The sequence below is a fragment of the Hypomesus nipponensis genome, chromosome 27 (assembly GCF_054491055.1).
Source record: "Hypomesus nipponensis isolate SF chromosome 27, ASM5449105v1, whole genome shotgun sequence".
Classification (NCBI taxonomy): domain Eukaryota; kingdom Metazoa; phylum Chordata; class Actinopteri; order Osmeriformes; family Osmeridae; genus Hypomesus; species Hypomesus nipponensis.
In genome coordinates, this window is record NC_140387.1 from 1,429,091 (window position 1) to 1,445,862 (window position 16,772).

The 16,772-nt window shown below is 53.6% G+C and overlaps 1 protein-coding gene across 1 annotated transcript; it reads right to left on the reverse strand.

Annotated features, from left to right (window-relative positions):
• Window positions 1-211: 211 nt before the first annotated feature.
• On the reverse strand, window positions 212-5,154 carry gtf3c4 (general transcription factor IIIC, polypeptide 4). The gene is made up of 5 exons (XM_084694173.1): window positions 4,814-5,154; window positions 2,423-4,210; window positions 2,057-2,187; window positions 844-932; window positions 212-649 (listed from the first exon to the last, which is right to left on the reverse strand). Exons 1-5 carry the CDS (start codon window positions 5,120-5,122, stop codon window positions 585-587), a joined length of 2,382 nt encoding a protein of 793 aa, XP_084550299.1. The 5' UTR covers window positions 5,123-5,154; the 3' UTR covers window positions 212-584.
• Window positions 5,155-16,772: the final 11,618 nt, after the last annotated feature.

Genomic DNA, 16,772 nt, shown 5'->3' on the forward strand with positions numbered 1-16,772 from the left:
ATTTATTGGTCTCTAATGGAAAGACTAAAATAGGTCTAACACTTCATCTCCTCCTTTGCTAGCAATAAAGAGGAGCTTGCAAACGTCCAGAAATACAGTTGAGATTAGGAAAACGAGGTAGATTAAAAATAGAGCCGTGAACTCTTACTGGGTGAGGAAAAACATCTGAACAAGTTTGCTTCGCTTCTTTCATTAAATGAAGTTACAAGAGTTCTTTCAAAGACTTTATTGTGTTTTTTCTTAGAAATAAAAGTTCACATTATTTTTTTGTACATTAAATATACACAGATATAAATCTAGGAGATTCTTAGGAACGTAAAAATGAAGGGGACTGTGGTGTCTGTGGTCAAAATTGTCCATCCTGCCCAAACAGAAATGCAGCCAGTCTTTGTCCAACAGAAGCCTGTTCTCCAATTCTAGATGAGGAGACAGTATTCTCCGGTTCTAGATGAGAGGAGAATGTTCTCCGGTTCTAGATGAGGAGAGAGTATTCTCCGGTTCTAGATGAGAGGAGAGTGTTCTCCGGTTCTAGATGAGAGGAGAGTGTTCTCCGGTTCTAGATGAGAGGAGAGTGTTCTCCGGTTCTAGATGAGAGGAGAGTCACAGAAGGTACAGGGACCCTGCAGAATCCTCTTGATCCAGTCTGGGTCTAAAGCAGAGAGCAGGAGTGGGAGAGAGACAGTGAGAGTGAGTTTAGGAGAGAGAGAGAGAGAGAGAGAGAGAGAGAGAGAGAGAGAGAGAGAGAGAGAGAGTGAGTGTAGGAGAGAGAGAGAGAGAGAGAGAGAGAGAGAGAGAGAGAGGTAGAGAGAGAGAGAGAGAGAGAGATGGAAGGTGAGTTCTTACCCTCAGGCACGGGCATCCTGGCTATGCTGTCCTGGAGCAGACAGCGTCTGTAGGAGAAGGTCTGGCAGGTCTGGTACGACAGCACACACCTGGCGGGGACACACACACCTTAGGGCTGAGGAGGAGACTGGAAGGAGTCTGTCACAACCTGAGAGAACCAGCTCCACAGCGCAACACAGACCAACAGCCACAAGGGGCAGCACATACCATCCAGCCAGGAGGTGTGTAGAGGTGAGGGAGGGGTTTGGAATCAGAGAGGGGTGGGGAGGGAGGGAGGGGGGGAGGTACATGGGTAAATATCAAAAGGTGGGAGGCTTGATTACTAGGCTGGGAAAATAAATAAACCGTCCAAAATGGCATTTGGCATTAAGATATTTACGTTCCTCCCCGTGCTGTGACTGTGAGCTTAGGAGAGACGCCAGTCTGAACACACGTTCAGCTGGACGTACTACAGCAGGAACTCTGCCTCTCAGAGCAAGCTCCAACACTGCTCCAACACTGCTCCAACACTGCTCCAACACTGCTCCAACACTGCTCCAACACTGCTCCAACACTGCTCCAACACTGCTCCAACACTGCTCCAACACTGCTCCAACACTGCTCCAACACTGCTCCAACACTGCTCCAACACTGCTCCAACACTGGCCGTTAACTGGCTGCTGTGAAGCATGTGTGGAGCTACAAGTGTTGTGACTGCAGTGTAATGGTAGTGGAACAGAATTGTTTTGTTATAAATATACATTTTAAAAAAAGCTTTGAAAGGTTGGAAAAATATATTTGAACTAAAGTTTCCCGACAAAGTTTGCTTTGTTGATGAGGACTCTACTAAATTTACTGTACTCTACTGTGCTCTGCTTTACTCTACTCTGTTTTAGACTGCTCTGCTCTCCTCCTTTCACTTTTTGAAGAAGTTTTGGAAAAAAAAAAGAAATTCGGAAAAATGTTTCTACAAAATATCTGCAGTGTAATGGTAGTGTAGCAGAGGGTAACTGCAGTGTAACGGTTGTGTAGCAGAGGGTAACTGCAGTGTAGCAGAGGGTAACTGCAGTGTAACGGTTGTGTAGCAGAGGGTAACTGCAGTGTAACGGTTGTGTAGCAGAGGGTAACTGCAGTGTAACGGTCGTGTAGCAGAGGGTAACTGCAGTGTCACGGTAGTGTAGCAGAGGGTAACTGCAGTGTAACGGTCGTGTAGCAGAGGGAAACTGCAGTGTACCTGAACCACACATGGCCGTTGATGCACACAGCTTGTTTGCTGTCCTTGAAGGGCAGGACCTCCTTACACAGGCTGCAGTACTCTGGAAACGTCTGCTTGTTCATCTTCTTCTGGATGTGACCTATCAACACCTGAGGTAGAGTGACAAACAAACACACACGCACGCACACAAACTTGAGGTGAGAGAGACTATAGCTTACACACGATTAGTTAACAAACAATAACAATTCATTGAATTCGGTTTGGAAAAATAGAAAACTGACTCGATTTCACGATCACATATCACCAAGCAGAAGCTCCCACAGCACCACAAGAGCCCTCTGATATACCCAAACGTGTCGGGTTGATCTGCTGGAGACCTCCTACCTTGGCAGCCCTGTCGTCGTAGCTGGGGTCTTTGGACAGGAAGTCACACACGCCCATGGTTGGGATAGAGGTGTTCTCAGTGATCCAGGTGTGGAGGTACACCTCCCCCAGGACCCTCTTCATGTGCTCCCTGGTCAGGTGAGCCTCCACGGACGCGATCCACGCCAGCACCTCGCTGATCTTCTCCTCCGACACTTTGGGCTCCCGGGACAGCAGGTTCAACACCCCTCCTCCTCTTCCTCCTCCTCTCTCACCACCTCCTCCTCCTCTCTCACCTCCTCCTTCCTCGCCTCCCTCTCCCTCGTCCCCCTCCTCCTCCTCGTCCCCCACGAACACCTTGGCGTCCTCGTGCGTGGGTCTCCACCGCGCCTCGACCGGCGCAGCCCTCAGCGACTGGTAGAGCACCCGCACCAGGAAGAGCTTGAGCCGCCACAGGTAGGCGGAGCCGGTGGCGTCCAGCTTCCGGTCCAGCTCCTCCTGCAGGGGCGGAGGGATCCGCCGGTCCCTCAGCACGTGCCACCTCACCAGGTCCAGCAGGTCGGCCTGCCTAAAGAGGCTCGGCGGCGTCGCCTCCAGCAGCTCCACGCCCGCGTCCTCCGGCCTCTTCAGGGTGATGAAGTTCACCTGGCAGGGCCGTGTGACGGGGTGCAGGCCGTGGATCAGGCCCTCGGAGCTGACCAGGGCCAGGTAGGCTCCGTTGGGGCTGACGGACGCCCCATACAGCCTCCGCCCTCGCAGGCCCTCCGGGAGACGGACGTCCTCCTGGCGGAAGGACAGGCTCTGGTCGCTGAAGACGGGCGTGAGCTTCTTGACGGCTCCGTCCAGTGAGCAGGTGTAGACGGAGCCTCCTTGCCGGGCCGCCGTCATGGCGATGATGGGGAGGGAGTGCAAGCCGGTGACGTGGGAGTTCTGGACGCTGAGGCCCGACTTGGAGATGACCAGCAGGCACCAGAACACGTAGCAGCCCCTGGCAGCCACCACCAGGCTGCAGTTACACTTCTGCACGGGGTGATGGAGAGCCACGCACTTGATGTTGTGGACGGGGATCTGGTCGGCGTCGTGCCAGAGGACCACCGGCTGCCGCAGGGTGAAGTAGCCCTTCACCGCCTTCAGGTTGACGGGCAGGATCTTGACGGGGCCGACGGCGCTGCCCACGATCAGCCCGCTCATCTTCCGCCCGCTGTGCTCGTACTCCCACCAAGCCAGCACGCTGGGGGCGCTCACCCCGGAGCGCAGCGTGTTGCAGGACAGCACACAGTCCTTCCCCAGGAAGGGCAGGCGGAACTGCCACACCACCAGGTCGCCGCTCTCCATCAGCACGGCCAGCAGCACCGTCTCCACGTCCTTGCACTCGTTGTTGGTCTGGACGTGCTGGGTGGTGCACACGCTCGACCACTCCGCCCGCACCGCCGTCTGCATGCGGAACCTCCTCTGCAGCTCCTCCAGGTCGGCCAGGCCGGCTCCGCAGGGGGGCTCCCCCTCCAGCGGAGCGTAGCCCCGGCCCTCCAGGCTCTCCCCGTACATCTGGGTGAGGTCGACCAGCGTGGACCACTGCAGGCGCTTCTGGCTGCTGTGGATGGTCAGCCTGTGGTCCAGGGAGAGGCGGGCGAGGAGGCAGCGGCCGTTGGCGTCGCAGCCCAGCGGGGACCAGCTGCAGTACAGGATGCCCTTGGGGGGCGAGCTGGTGGGGTTGATGACCCGGTCCAGCATGAAGGGCTGGGTTATGGAGGGATCGAGGGAGAAAGAGAACTTCTCTCTGGCCTTCTGGAGCTCTGCCTCTGGACCCACCTGGACACGTGCAGCACGGTTTTAGTCAAACGACGATACAGGCGTGCTTTATGCATGGTTTATTGTTGATTTAAATATTTAAACATTCTTGTAAATGTTTCTATTTATGCCTTTTACTACCACTTTAATACTTGTTTTCTTTTTCTACTTCAAATACAATGGATTTGGCTCAAAAGAAAGCTCTTAATCCTTCACAAATGTCATTCTCTTTCGAAGAACTTTCTACTTTTCTGACATCCGACCTGACAAATGTTTGTTAACACTGTGGGGAGGCTAAGGCAGATGACTGAGAAAAAGGGGGAACAGAAATCGAAGGGGGAAACAGAGTTCGACACAACACTGGTCAAAGATGGGCAAAATAACACTAAACTTTTCTGTTATATTTGACCTGAAAACAGCTAAGATCTCATGTCAGTGATCCCGTGTGCAACATTCGCGTTTTACTGCTGTCTCTCGCGAGGTATTTTACTAGTGAGCTGGATGTAAACAACGACAGCGTGACTAGCTGTACTCCACTCTAGCAAGCTAGCTAGCTAGCTACGTACTCATCCGACAACTGCTACAAATGTAGGAAAAACGCAACGGCAACTTTTGCACATTTACCTTCAACTTGCACACTTTGTCCGGTACTGGAATGTGTGTTCGGTGAAGCACCAAGTCCTGATTTTTACTGTGAACATCGCAAACAACCTCCATCAAGGCGATCCCAGAGGCGGTGGAGGCGGAAAGCCGGTGATCTTCTGACCATGACAACGGCTCTAGACCAGTGACCGTGGACAAAAGCTTGATAACTGGGTCTCTTTTGACCACTGGCCCGAGATCTTCCACCGACGGATCATTGTCGGGATCGAGTTCCAGCCGCCGCTCTGTCTGTGCATCCCCGAGAGCACCGTTTTGACTGGAAGACGCCATTGTTCTCACGCATTTCCAGGAAGTGACGTCGTTTGACGGGAGACAGGGTCTGGCGCGGGACGGACTCTTGGCTGGACAGTATTTGGACTCGTGTTTGTTTGAGTTTTGCATATTTTAATCCTAAATTCCACTGATATTTTATGGACCGATAGCTGTGCTGACACCGTGAAATAATAGTATAACAATAATTGAAAGAAAACATTTTATGTAGCCTAATCATTTAGGCTATTGTAATTGCACATTAGCCTATCATAGCAAATCTCACCCACATTCAGTTAACTTCAAGGCTCGGTAAATAGCCTAATCGTGTGATGTAATGACTTTAATTAGCCCACTCTTGACGAGACCATTAACAAGTCCTTCCATGACAAGATGGAAATCAGTCATTTCATCTGACTAATACACTTCACCAAGTGAGATCATTAATATAAAAACGATCACACACGCATACACTCGCATGCACACACACTTATGTCTCCGAGACACATCAGCGTGAGCTCTCCTGCTCTCCTGGACTGGTCAAGGGTCAAACAGTCGTGGGTCTGAAGAAGAAGGGATGGAGGGAGAGAGAGAGAGAGAGAGGGAGTGATTTGTTGCAGCCGTAGCCTGCCTCTCTTACAGCAAGCTTGCATCTCTCTCTTTCTCTCTCTCTCTTTCTGAGACGACAGCGGGATTTCAACCGGCACAGTTATTTGTCACAAAACAAATTGTTACAAATCTCTGAGACAAATCCAGAATAGCGTGGCGTGATTTAGTCTACCATTTTTCAGTCTTTTGTTTCGATAATCGAAATGAATAAATTAAAAAGGGGGTCCTTGGTACGTGTCATTGTTAATGAACCGTGTAGTGAATGAATATTTCAAACACCTGCTGTGTGTGTTTGACTGGTTTTGACTGGGGATGATTCCAACCAGGCATGTATGGGAATGTTGGATTAAACATTCATCAAACGCTGTCACAAAAACTCTATTCACTCCTTGTCCCCTCAGCTGACACCCGGCCCATGGTAGACACCAGGCACAAGAATAATTCAAACCTTGCTTCATTCAAAGTAAGAAACCGAATTCATGAAAAAAAAAAAGAAGAACCGGAGCCGTACCTTTATGTAGGCTATAATAGAGTGTAGGGCAATGTTGAAGGGTTGTGTTAAAGAATTTAGGTCAGTTAAGGTCGAATCCCTGCATTGTTAATATCCACCTGCTGTCATGTTAACCTGTGAGGTTTGTCTCCTCTCAATGCGTTCTCCTCGCCCTCCGTTGACAAGCCCTCACAGTGTCAGTGTCAAAAGAGCTCGCTACATGAGCTCGGTCAATTCTCCTCAGGGAGATTTTGACGCACGGTTCATATGTGTTTTAATCATTCAGTCGCCAAGACAACTCCCCCAGGGGCGCCGCCGCGGCGCGTTACCGAGTACACACAATCAGCGGCGTCATCACGGCGACGATAATGAAATGTATTTAGAGCACACCAACGCGGATCGTTCTTCTGCGTTCCCACAGCCATCCCTCGCGAGCCTGGCAGCGCCCAGCGGGCTGGCACGGCGGAGATTAGCTGGCGTAGCGGAGGCTCCGGCGCACCTCGTGTGCCGTCAACTGCGAAAGCCTTACCTGACAGGTGTTGCTACCGATCAGCGCTGCTACTTCCCCTGGGTTTACCGAGGGTTGGGTTTGGAGGAGAACCAGCCGAGACCAGATCCTACCCCCCCACCCTAACCCCCTTTTACCCCCCCCCCCCCGTCCACCTTGACGCGGTCTATTGTAGCGTGGGCAAGATTGACACGCGCAGTGGGCAGGCCTAGCTAGCCACTGGAAGTCCTCCTTCAATGAGAAGTCAATGATTTTGAAGCGGTAGGACACACAACATTCGGTTCGGCTTGTGCCGGGTGTTTATACTACCCCCGCTGCAGTAAGGGACGTCCCCAGAATCTGCAAGGTGATCCAATGTCAAATCCAATCAAACTTTGTATACACAGACCCTTTTTTGTAACAAGAAATTGTCATATTTTCTGTTTGATATAATAAATACTTTGTGATACACATTGAAAGTCTTGATTACACTATTGTACAGTGTACCAAGGCTTTTTAAATGGACGGCTGAAAAAAAAGAAAAAAACCTTAATGCTAAAAGGGAAATCAGGGTAGGTTTCCAGGGTAAGAGAGTAAGCCAATGGTGTGCTAATAATGTTCAGTTCTTGCAAAACTGTGTGTATCTCTCACTGGAACTGTAGCTTATTAGAGGAAACATGGAAATTGATTGTGGGAGAACTTCCTGGGAGACAAACCAGCCATTCTATAAATCCACAGTGATAATGGCTGAATAATTCATCCCCTTTGATGATTAATTAAAAGGCCTGGGGTCCTGTGGCAAGAACAGGCTGTGGAAGCGCACGGACATTCCCATGCGATGCGCTAAACATCTCATCCTCTCCTCGCCCTCCCTCCCTCCCCCATCTCTCCCTCCCATCCCTCTCCCATCTCTCTCTCCCATCCCTCCCCCATCCCTCCCCCATCCCTCTCCCATCTCTCTCTCCCCTCCCTCCCCCATCCCTCTCCCATCTCTCTCTCCCCTCCCTCCCCCATCCCTCCCTCCCATCCCTCTCCCATCTCTCTGTCCCCTCCCTCCCCCATCCCTCCCTCCCCCATCCCTCCCTCCCCCATCCCTCCCCCATCCCTCCCACCCCCATCCCTCTCCCATCTTTCTCTCCCCTCCCTCCCCCTCCCATCCCTCCCCCATCCCTCTCCCATCTCTCTCTCCCCTCCCTCCCCCTCCCATCCCTCCCCCATCCCTCTCCCATCTCTCTCTCCCCTCCCTCCCCCTCCCATCCCTCTCCCATCTCTCTCTCCCCTCCCTCCTCTGGATGTTTCCCTCTTATTCCCCACCTCCTAATGTTGCCCATCGACTGGCCTTGACCTCTGACCTCCTTCAGCCTCACAGATAGAACCCGACGAGACGGCCCAGGAACCTGAAGCATCATTACGACCCGACACGACGCTAATCCAAACCATCAGGAATCTTCCGTCATCCAGCACCGGCCGTCTGCAGCTACAGCCAAATCTCATCACGCTGTCTGGTGGAGAAGTAAGACTGACATCTCCGCGCGCGCCCCCCACCATCCTCCCGAGATCCCCTTATTCTCCATTTTGCTCAACAGTAATCTGTACCTGTCACCTGTAAGTGTCTGGTCTCTATGAAGCACATTCTGTTGCCTCCGTTGTATAAAATGCGCTATACACACAAAGTTTGAATGATTGATTGATCATCTCTATTTCCCTGTCCCACCACAGCCAGTGAGTGGTTGCTGGGTGGTGGCTGGAAGAGGCAGGTGATGGGAGGCAGCCCGCCTCCCTCCAGGCCTGGTGTGGGCAGCTGGTGGTGGGCAGGGCATGCCCCGTGGCTGCGCCAGGAGGCCCAGAGCCTGGCCCTGCTCCCACCTCTGTTCGGGCCCTGCTAATGGAATGGGGCTGGGCCGCCCATATGGCACTTGTGGGCAGGTTGCGGCCCTGGAGGTTGGCAGCCAGAGGCAGCGGTCTCCTGTTCGATGTGAGACAGGACAAGGCCAGACCCGTGAGCTCCCCTCCCCGGCGTAACGGATGGGTGTGGTGATGGAGGGAGCAGAGGGGAGCAGAGAGGAGCGGAGGCACCGCCAGGCCACCGGGGTAGAGCCAGTTATGGCCTCAGGCACAATCCGGTGACAGTTGTCGCGGTTTGTCAAGGTTAGTTGGCCTCAGCTAGCCTGATTTAAAAAAAAATCCTCCACTGGCTGTTGTGTCTGAAACTCAGAGAAACAGGAAGTCTGAAACTCTGAGAAACAGGAAGTGAGACGATGTCCTTCAGTCCTCCAGTTGGAGGTCAAGGAGAAGTTGCCGTGCCAGGATCCAGGAGACTCGAGCGGGCTGCAAGGCAGCGAGGCAGCGAGGCCCTGCGAAGGCAGGTGGACAGAGGGGGAGACTGCAACCCACCAGCCCTCTCTGCCTCCTCTCTGCCTCCTCTCTGCCTCCTCTCTGCCTGCTCTCTGCCTGCTCTCTGCCTGCTCTCTGCCTGCTCTCTGCCTGCTCTCTGCCTCCTCTCTGCCTGCTCTCTGCCTCCTCTCTGCCTGCTCTCTGCCTCCTCTCTGCCTGCTCTCTGCCTCCTCTCTGCCTGCTCTCTGCCTCCTCTCTGCCTGCTCTCTGACTCCTCTCTGCCTGCTCTCTGCCTCCTCTCTGCCTGCTCTCTGCCTCCTCTCTGCCTGCTCTCTGCCTCCTCTCTGCCTGCTCTCTGCCTCCTCTCTGCCTGCTCTCTGCCTGCTCTCTGCCTCCTCTCTGCCTGCTCTCTGCCTCCTCTCTGCCTGCTCTCTGCCTCCTCTCTGCCTGCTCTCTGCCTCCTCTCTGCCTGCTCTCTGCCTCCTCTCTGCCTGCTCTCTGCCTCCTCTCTGCCTGCTCTCTGACTCCTCTCTGCCTGCTTTCTGACTCCTCTCTGCCTGCTCTCTGACTCCTCTCTGAGCTGTGTAGGAGCAGGGAGCAGAACCACACGGGAGGGGAGGAGGGAGAAGAGGGGGGGAGGGATGGGAGGAGGGGGGAGGGATGGAAGGGGAAGGGGAGTGTGCTGTACAGTAGTTGCGGAGGGACTGCAGTGCAGTATGACTGAGAGCACACTGCCCTGTGTTGATACTTACCCTCTGGAATACCTTGCAGTACCACACACGCAGATGCAAATGGAACTAAATTTATCGCTTCAGGGTGACACCTGCAATTTGTAAAGCAGACCTAAAAACAGGAAGTGAAGCAGGTAATTACCACGAAGTCAGCAGAAAAATGCAGTTTGACGCCAGCCTGCCCTGGTTTTTCCTTCTAATACTCCATTAAAAAGTGAGGACAGACTTTTAAACAGGTCACTCTCACTAAACCGCCCCCTTCAACTGCACCTCCCTTCCTCCCCCCTCTTTCACCTCTCTTCCTCCCCCCTCCTCCTCAACCTCCCCCTCTTCCCCCTACTCTATCTCCCTCCCCCTCCTCCTTCCTCCTCCACCTCCCCCTCCTCCTCCACCTCCCCCCCTCATCCTCCTGTCCCTCCTTCCTCCTCCTCCCCCTCCTTCCTCCTCCTCCACCTCCCCCCCCCCCTCCTCCACCACCCACCTCTCTGGAACTGGAACAAAAGCGCCCCCCCGCCTCCCCCCCCCCCGCCTCCTGCTTTTCCGTTTTATTGGTGACAGCTGCCGCGAAACACACTCGCGGAGCGAGAGGAATGGTGTGTCAGTGGAAGGTCCTTTAGCCCGCGCGGCTAATCTGTCACACGCTCTCCGTTGTTTACTTCCACCGGCCGGGCAGCGAGCGGCCAGGCAGCGAGCGCGGCGCATTAACGGCGACAGATGCTGACCCGCGGACGTGTGAATCTCGCCGATTTCTCCCCGCTGTCAACCTGTAAATTACAGCTATCGGGAGTAATTAGACCCGATAAAACCATTCCAAGCACCAAGCACCACCCCCCTGCCACACACACACACACACACACACACACACACTTGGCCTGACAGTGACCCGAGTGTGGCATTATGGGATGGAAGATTGCATTCTGTGACCATTCCCACAGTGACCTTTTCGTGTTGCCCTTGACTACATTGCCGCTTCCCCAATTGGTAAAATACATAAAGTCTCTTACTTCAATTTAATCCCTAAATAAATCCAGGAGACAAAATTCTAAAGTTTTATCTTGGGCATTTTCGAGTCACAGCGTTTAGTTTTACCATCCCAGGCCTTGTCCTTCTGACTGACACAAAGTTCGTCTAACCTTCGCAAAGGTCGAATGTGTTTCTGTTCTGGTCCAGGAGCTCAGACGAGAGCAGACGAGAGCAGACTGGGAGGAAGAGTGGCCGGGCTGGACAGGAGCGAGCGTCCGTCAGTGGATGCCCGCGCTCGTCCTCCACCTCTCCTCTCCGCCCCGTGCCCGCTGGGGTTGAGAGGTGCAGCAGCAGGGCCTAGCCAGAAGACCCACCCCTGCCCTCCGCGCTGCCCTGGCATCCGTGTTCAACCCGCCACCACCGAGCCCACCTCTGCCAGGCACGCTCTTAAGACCAGGGCCTGTGCCCCTTTAAGTAACTCACCTAGTACCAAAGGTCACACAGCCAGCTCTTGTCATCCTCTATCTGACTCTGTCCCCCTCCTCTCTCATCCTCCTCCCCCTCCTCCATCTTCTTCCTCACCCTCCCTCCCTCCCCCTCCTCTCACCCTCCCTCCCTCCCCCTCCTCTCTCCCTCCTCTCTCCCTCCTCCCATCCTCCTCCCTCTTCCCTTCGCCATCCCTCAGTGCCCACTTCCTGACCATCTGAGCCAATCGCTTTCCTCCCTCACCTCCTCCGCCACCAACGCCGAGAGGCAATCTGTCACCAGGGCTCTGGGGGCCGCCCCCCCACCAGCAGCCTTCCGTACACCACCGTAATGGCTTCTGGCAGCCCCAGAAAGATAAGTAACCAGTGGAGAGGGAGAGCAAGGAGGAGATGGAGTGGGAGAGAGAGAGAGAGAGAGATAGAGAGAGAGAGAGTGGGAGAGAGAGAGAGAGAGAGAAGGAGGAAGAGAAAGGGAGTAAGAGGGAAAGAGAGAGTGGGAGGGAAAGTGAGCGAGACAGAGATTGGGGGCAGGAGAGAGAGAGAGAGAGAGAGAGAGAAAGAGAGGGCAGGACGAGAGGGAGGGCTAAGGGAGAGTTAGGTGAAGACCAATTTTCCCCTTTCAAACACCCGCCGCCCCCCTCTCTCTCCCCCTCTCCCCGATATCTGACCCTCCTCTCCCCCTCTGCCTCGCCCTGCTTTGGCCCAGTCGCTTTGCGCGATACTTCAGTGAATAAATGAGTCGTTTTAATCCGACTGACAAGCTGGCATCGACTGGCTCTGCCCTCCATCTGTACTGGCGGACAACCCAGCGGAGGGCCCATGGCAGCACGATGTGCCAATCCAACAACACAGTTTATCCTGGCTGTAGATTCAGTAGGACAGAAGGGTTAGAGCCCCATGCAGCACCCATCCAGCTCCACCAAAGAGCTATTTATATAAGGGAGGGATTAGCGGGCCCCGAGCTTTGATGAACTGGAAAAAAAGAACGAGGTTTTCGAGGGGGTCGATTGCCGGTTCCCGCCAGGCTTCCTCTCGTCATCTTGAGGATCACCATCGGTACCTCGAGGAGAGAGGATGCTGATCGTGAGGGGAAAACGTGCCTTTGTCTCCATGGTGAAATGCAGCATGCGAATGTACCTCGGACGCAGTTTTTGAAACTCAAATAGTTTTGTCATAGCTGAATTAAATAAATGTTTGAGTGATTCATGCCAACGCTTGGTGATAGGAACAGAGGCTAGTATATAGGAAAGCTGTGATTCTGTCTGAAAAGAGCTGTACTCTTAAGATGAATGTGCCTAAGACATAAAACATGGAAATAATGATGGTATAGTGAATTATTTTTTTTATGGTAATCCTTATATTGCAGCCATGAGATGTTAACACAAGTTCAGATTGAACTTTCTGTCGTACTCTAGGACCCAGATTACCATCACTGAGGGGTTAATTTCGCCATGTCATATTTGGCACAGCTAGACACCAAATGTACCATCTCTCCCTCCATCCTTCCTCTCCACAGCCGCAGAGAGAGAGAGAGAGAGAGAGAGAGAGAGGGGAGGGGGGTGAGACCCCGGCCCGAGGAGGTGCTAAACCCTCTGCTCCATTTCCTCTCCCCTCATGCCCTCCTCCTCTCCCACACTGGGGTCTCTCTCTCTCTCTCTCTCTCTCTCTCTCTCTCTCTCTCTCTCTCTCTCTCTCTCTCTCTCTCTCTCTCTCTCTCTCTCTCTCTCTCTCTCTCTCTCTCTCTCTCTCTCTCTCTCTCTCTCTCTCTCTCTCTCTCTCTCTCTCTCTCTCTCTCTCCCCCCCCCTGGCTCCATTTCTCTCCCTCCCCCCCCCCTTCTCTCTGTCTGTCTTGGCCGCGTGTCACCTCTGAGCCGTGGGGAAGGGACCTGGTAACATTTGAGTGCCCAATTAAGCGCAGAAGCTCCCCCGCCCCCTCCCCCTCCCCCCCGCGTGCCCCGTTCAGGCACGTCACCGTGGTGATACGGGTGCCATCGTCACCCAGACGCATGGGTCTGCCCCCCCTACTCCCCTCCTCCCCCTACACCCCTATCCGACCCCTCACCCCCGCACCCCTCCCCTTTCCACACCTTCACACTTCACCTGTCTTGTTTCTTCTCTCTGTCTTCCCTCCTCTCTCTCTCTCCCCCTCTCTCCCTCCCTCTCTCTCCCCCACTCTCTCCCCCTCTCTCCCCCTCTCTCCCCCTCTCTCCCTCCCTCTCCCTCCCTCTCTCTCCTCCCTGTTTAAAGATCCCCAGCAGACTCAGCTGAAGCTTATCCCAGGAACAGGAGGTTACGACTGCTTGATCCGTCGCCGGCCAAGCCCACGCCAGCGCTACATCACCAGGCTTATTAGCAGGAGACGCCCTCGCTCGGAGGACACAACACGCTTGCTGCCTTTGGAGAAAGATTAAGCACTGTTGCACTTAAATTAGCCCGGGAAACACACATAAAAGAAAGACTGGTTATGAGCAAGGTCATCGTGTGCTCATTAACGTCCTCAGGATCGAATAATTGCTTAATTCATGGAGAAAAATAACGACAACTCTGATTGGAGCCCTTTGAAGTATGAAAGCAGTGGTTTATTCCCTTTCCAGGCGTGTGTTGTGAGAGGAGGGGAGGTCTGAGTTTATTTAGGTTACAGGCCAAGCTGGGACTGCTGGGCAGCATTGAACGGCAACCAAATCGACATGAATCAAATAGCTTTCTGTGATAATAAGTAGGTTAATATCTCAGAATGGCGTTTAATGTATTATTCAGGGCCGTGGTAGCGAAAGGGGATGGCCAGTGTTTTGGGCTGCAGGGCTGGAGCAGGCATCGCCCCGCGTGTCTGAGTTAGTGCTCGGTTAAGGACGAGGGACAGCGATCCTCGAGTCTCGAGCCGTTCCGTATTAAACAAGTGCTTTGTAAGTGTGCCATCATTACTATTTATCACAAATAAATACTTAAGCACAGAGAGCTTAGCGACCCGCTGTTTTACAGTTATCTATTATTACTGTCACCCTGCCGTCTGGTCCTGTCCCCCCTCTCTCTCTCTCCCTCTCCCTCTCTTTCTCTTCTCTATCCCTCTCTCTCTCTCTTTATCCTTCTCTCTCCCTCTCCCCCTCCTCCTCTCTGATACTGTAGCGTTCCTGTGCCCTTCATCTCCATGGTGTTTGTGCGTGCAGCTGGAGAGCAGGAGGTTAGAGGTCCAGCCCGCCGCTGTCCCACATTCTCTGCCCTCACCTGAGGACCAGAGGCCTGGCGCTCTGTCTGGCTAGCTGTACCCAACCCAGACATTACCTTCACTGTCCCTCTCCCTGCCCTGCCCTGCCTCTCCCCCTTCTCTCTCTCCCTCCATCCTCCCTCTCTCTCTCTCTCTCCCTCCATCCTCTCCCTCTCTATCCCTCCATCCTCCCTCTCTGCCTCTCTACTTCCTCTCTCTGTCATTCTCTCTCCTCGCTCATTATGTCTCCCTCAGCTTTATTCTCTCACTCTCTCTCTCCCTCTCTCTCACAGCTGTTCCGTTGTTTCTTTATCTCTCCCTTTTGCCACTGGTTTTCTCCCCATTTCTCTCCAAAACATAGACCGCATACACACAAAATAAACAAGGCCACACAGTCCACATACACACACACACACACACACACTACTCCAGCCACTGGGGCAAAAGTCCTCAAAATTCTGTCCTCTACAGTGGTCTTTTGGAAGGTGATCCGTCTCTCCTCCTCCTCCCTCTCTCTCTCTCTCTCCCCTCTCTCCATCTCCCCTCTCTCCCTCTTCTCTCTCTCACTCCCCCTCTCTCCCTCTTCCCTCTCTCCCTCCCCCTCTCTCCCTCTCTCTCTCCCTCTCTCTCTCCCTCTCTCTCTCCCTCCCCCTCTCTCCCTCTCCCTCTCCCTCTCTCCCTCTCTCTCTCCCTCCCTCCATCTCTCTCACTCTCTCTCTCTCTCTCCCTCTCTTCCCCTCTCCCTCTCCCCCCCGCCCCATCCCATCCCCCTCTCTTCCAGGCGTGGGTTGGCTCTGGCTCGGCGCGGCGTGAGTCTGTTCGCGCTGGCGTGGATGGCACCAGGTCTGCGTGCTCCGAGCTGATGAATTGCAGGCGAGATGCGCGGCGGCAGCCGGAGAGGAGCTCCGGAGCGCGGCCGTCAGCCTGCATCAGAGTCTGGCTCAGTGACGGGGGCAATCGCAGAGACGGCACTGACAACTTCATTTAACAGCAGATCTGGGGACAGACGGAGAGACACTGGGCTCTGGATAATTGATAACTCCCGAGTTACACGCCCCTCCACACCTCACTCCTTTTTACCTCACACACACACTCAGTGTACCTCACCTCACACCACACCCCATACCTCACACTGCCCCTCCACGCCTCTCTGCTCACACCTTCCCTCACACACCACACACACACACCTCACACACACACCTCACTCTTTTTTACCTCACACACACGCACACACACAGTGTACCTCACCTCACACCACACCTCATACCTCACACTGCCCCTCCACGCCTCTCTGCTCACACCTTCCCTCAAACACCACACACACACACCTCACACACACACCTCACACACACACCTCACACACACACCTCACACACACCCTGGCTGCAGGCAGAGACCAGAAGGAGCTCCCCACAGCGGAGGATGGTTCTGACCACAACATGTTTTCGGTTTTCGATCGGCGGTAGCTATGAGTCTGAAGACATTCACATCGTTCACGGGGTGTTCATGAGTCGTGTAACAGACAGTTTGGAGTGTGTATATTATTGAAGTGTGCATATATATATTATATATATATATATATATATATATATATATCTCTGCATTAGCACTGATGCTAACTGTCTCTCTCCCTGCTTCAGACGTGAGCCCCAGGATGCTGTCACTCCTGTTCTCGTCCCAGAAGAAAGGCACTATGGGAGACTGAGTTCCCTGCCTCCGCCTGGCAGGTTTCAGGGGATGCTGGGCAGGAAGATGATTTGCCGGTAATATCTATTAATTACAAACATACTTTCCTAATTAGCAAACCTAATACAGCATCTGTCCTTCATGTTGTCCTCTCAGGGATGGTTTGATCTTGGTCGCCAGTCTTACGGGCTTGGGTTGGGATACAGCATGGGCAGGCGAAATAATGAAGCCTGTGTGTGAGTTAGAATTGATAGGGCGGTCAACTGATTTGGATGCCATGTTTGTGATCGGGATCTTCATATATTGCTTTTGAGGCTCTTGAGAAAATGTACGACAGCACGTGAGTACAGAAGCCTCTGTTTAAGTCCAGAGGAGCCTTCTGGCCGTCCTTAAAGGTCCCTCCTCTACGCTCCACCCTTCCCCTCCTCCACGCTCCACCCTTCCCCTCCTCACAGCCGAGACACGACACTGCCCCGCCCCACCACCCTCCACCCTCCACCTTCCACCCTTCCTCTCCTCCACCCTCCACCCTTCCTCTCCACCACCCTCCACCCTCCACCACGCACTGAAATAAATGAGTAATCGGCCACAAAGTGTCAGGCAGTCTTAATCCCCTTTTAATTTCCTTGCAGTCCTGAGCCAGAGCAGTCCCAGCAGGCTGCGGGGCGCGGGTGGCAGGTTGGC

What these genes read in the sequence shown, in the direction of transcription:
- gtf3c4 (XM_084694173.1), bottom strand. Translation starts at nt 5,122, where the DNA reads ATGGCGTCTTCCAGTCAAAACGGTGCTCTCGGGGATGCACAGACAGAG. An exon ending in ACAAAGTGTGCAAGTTGAAG is followed by an intron (nt 4,211 to 4,813) that starts GTAAATGTGCAA and finishes GCACGTGTCCAG; the next exon opens with GTGGGTCCAGAGGCAGAGCT. An exon ending in ACGACGACAGGGCTGCCAAG is followed by an intron (nt 2,188 to 2,422) that starts GTAGGAGGTCTC and finishes ACTCTACCTCAG; the next exon opens with GTGTTGATAGGTCACATCCA.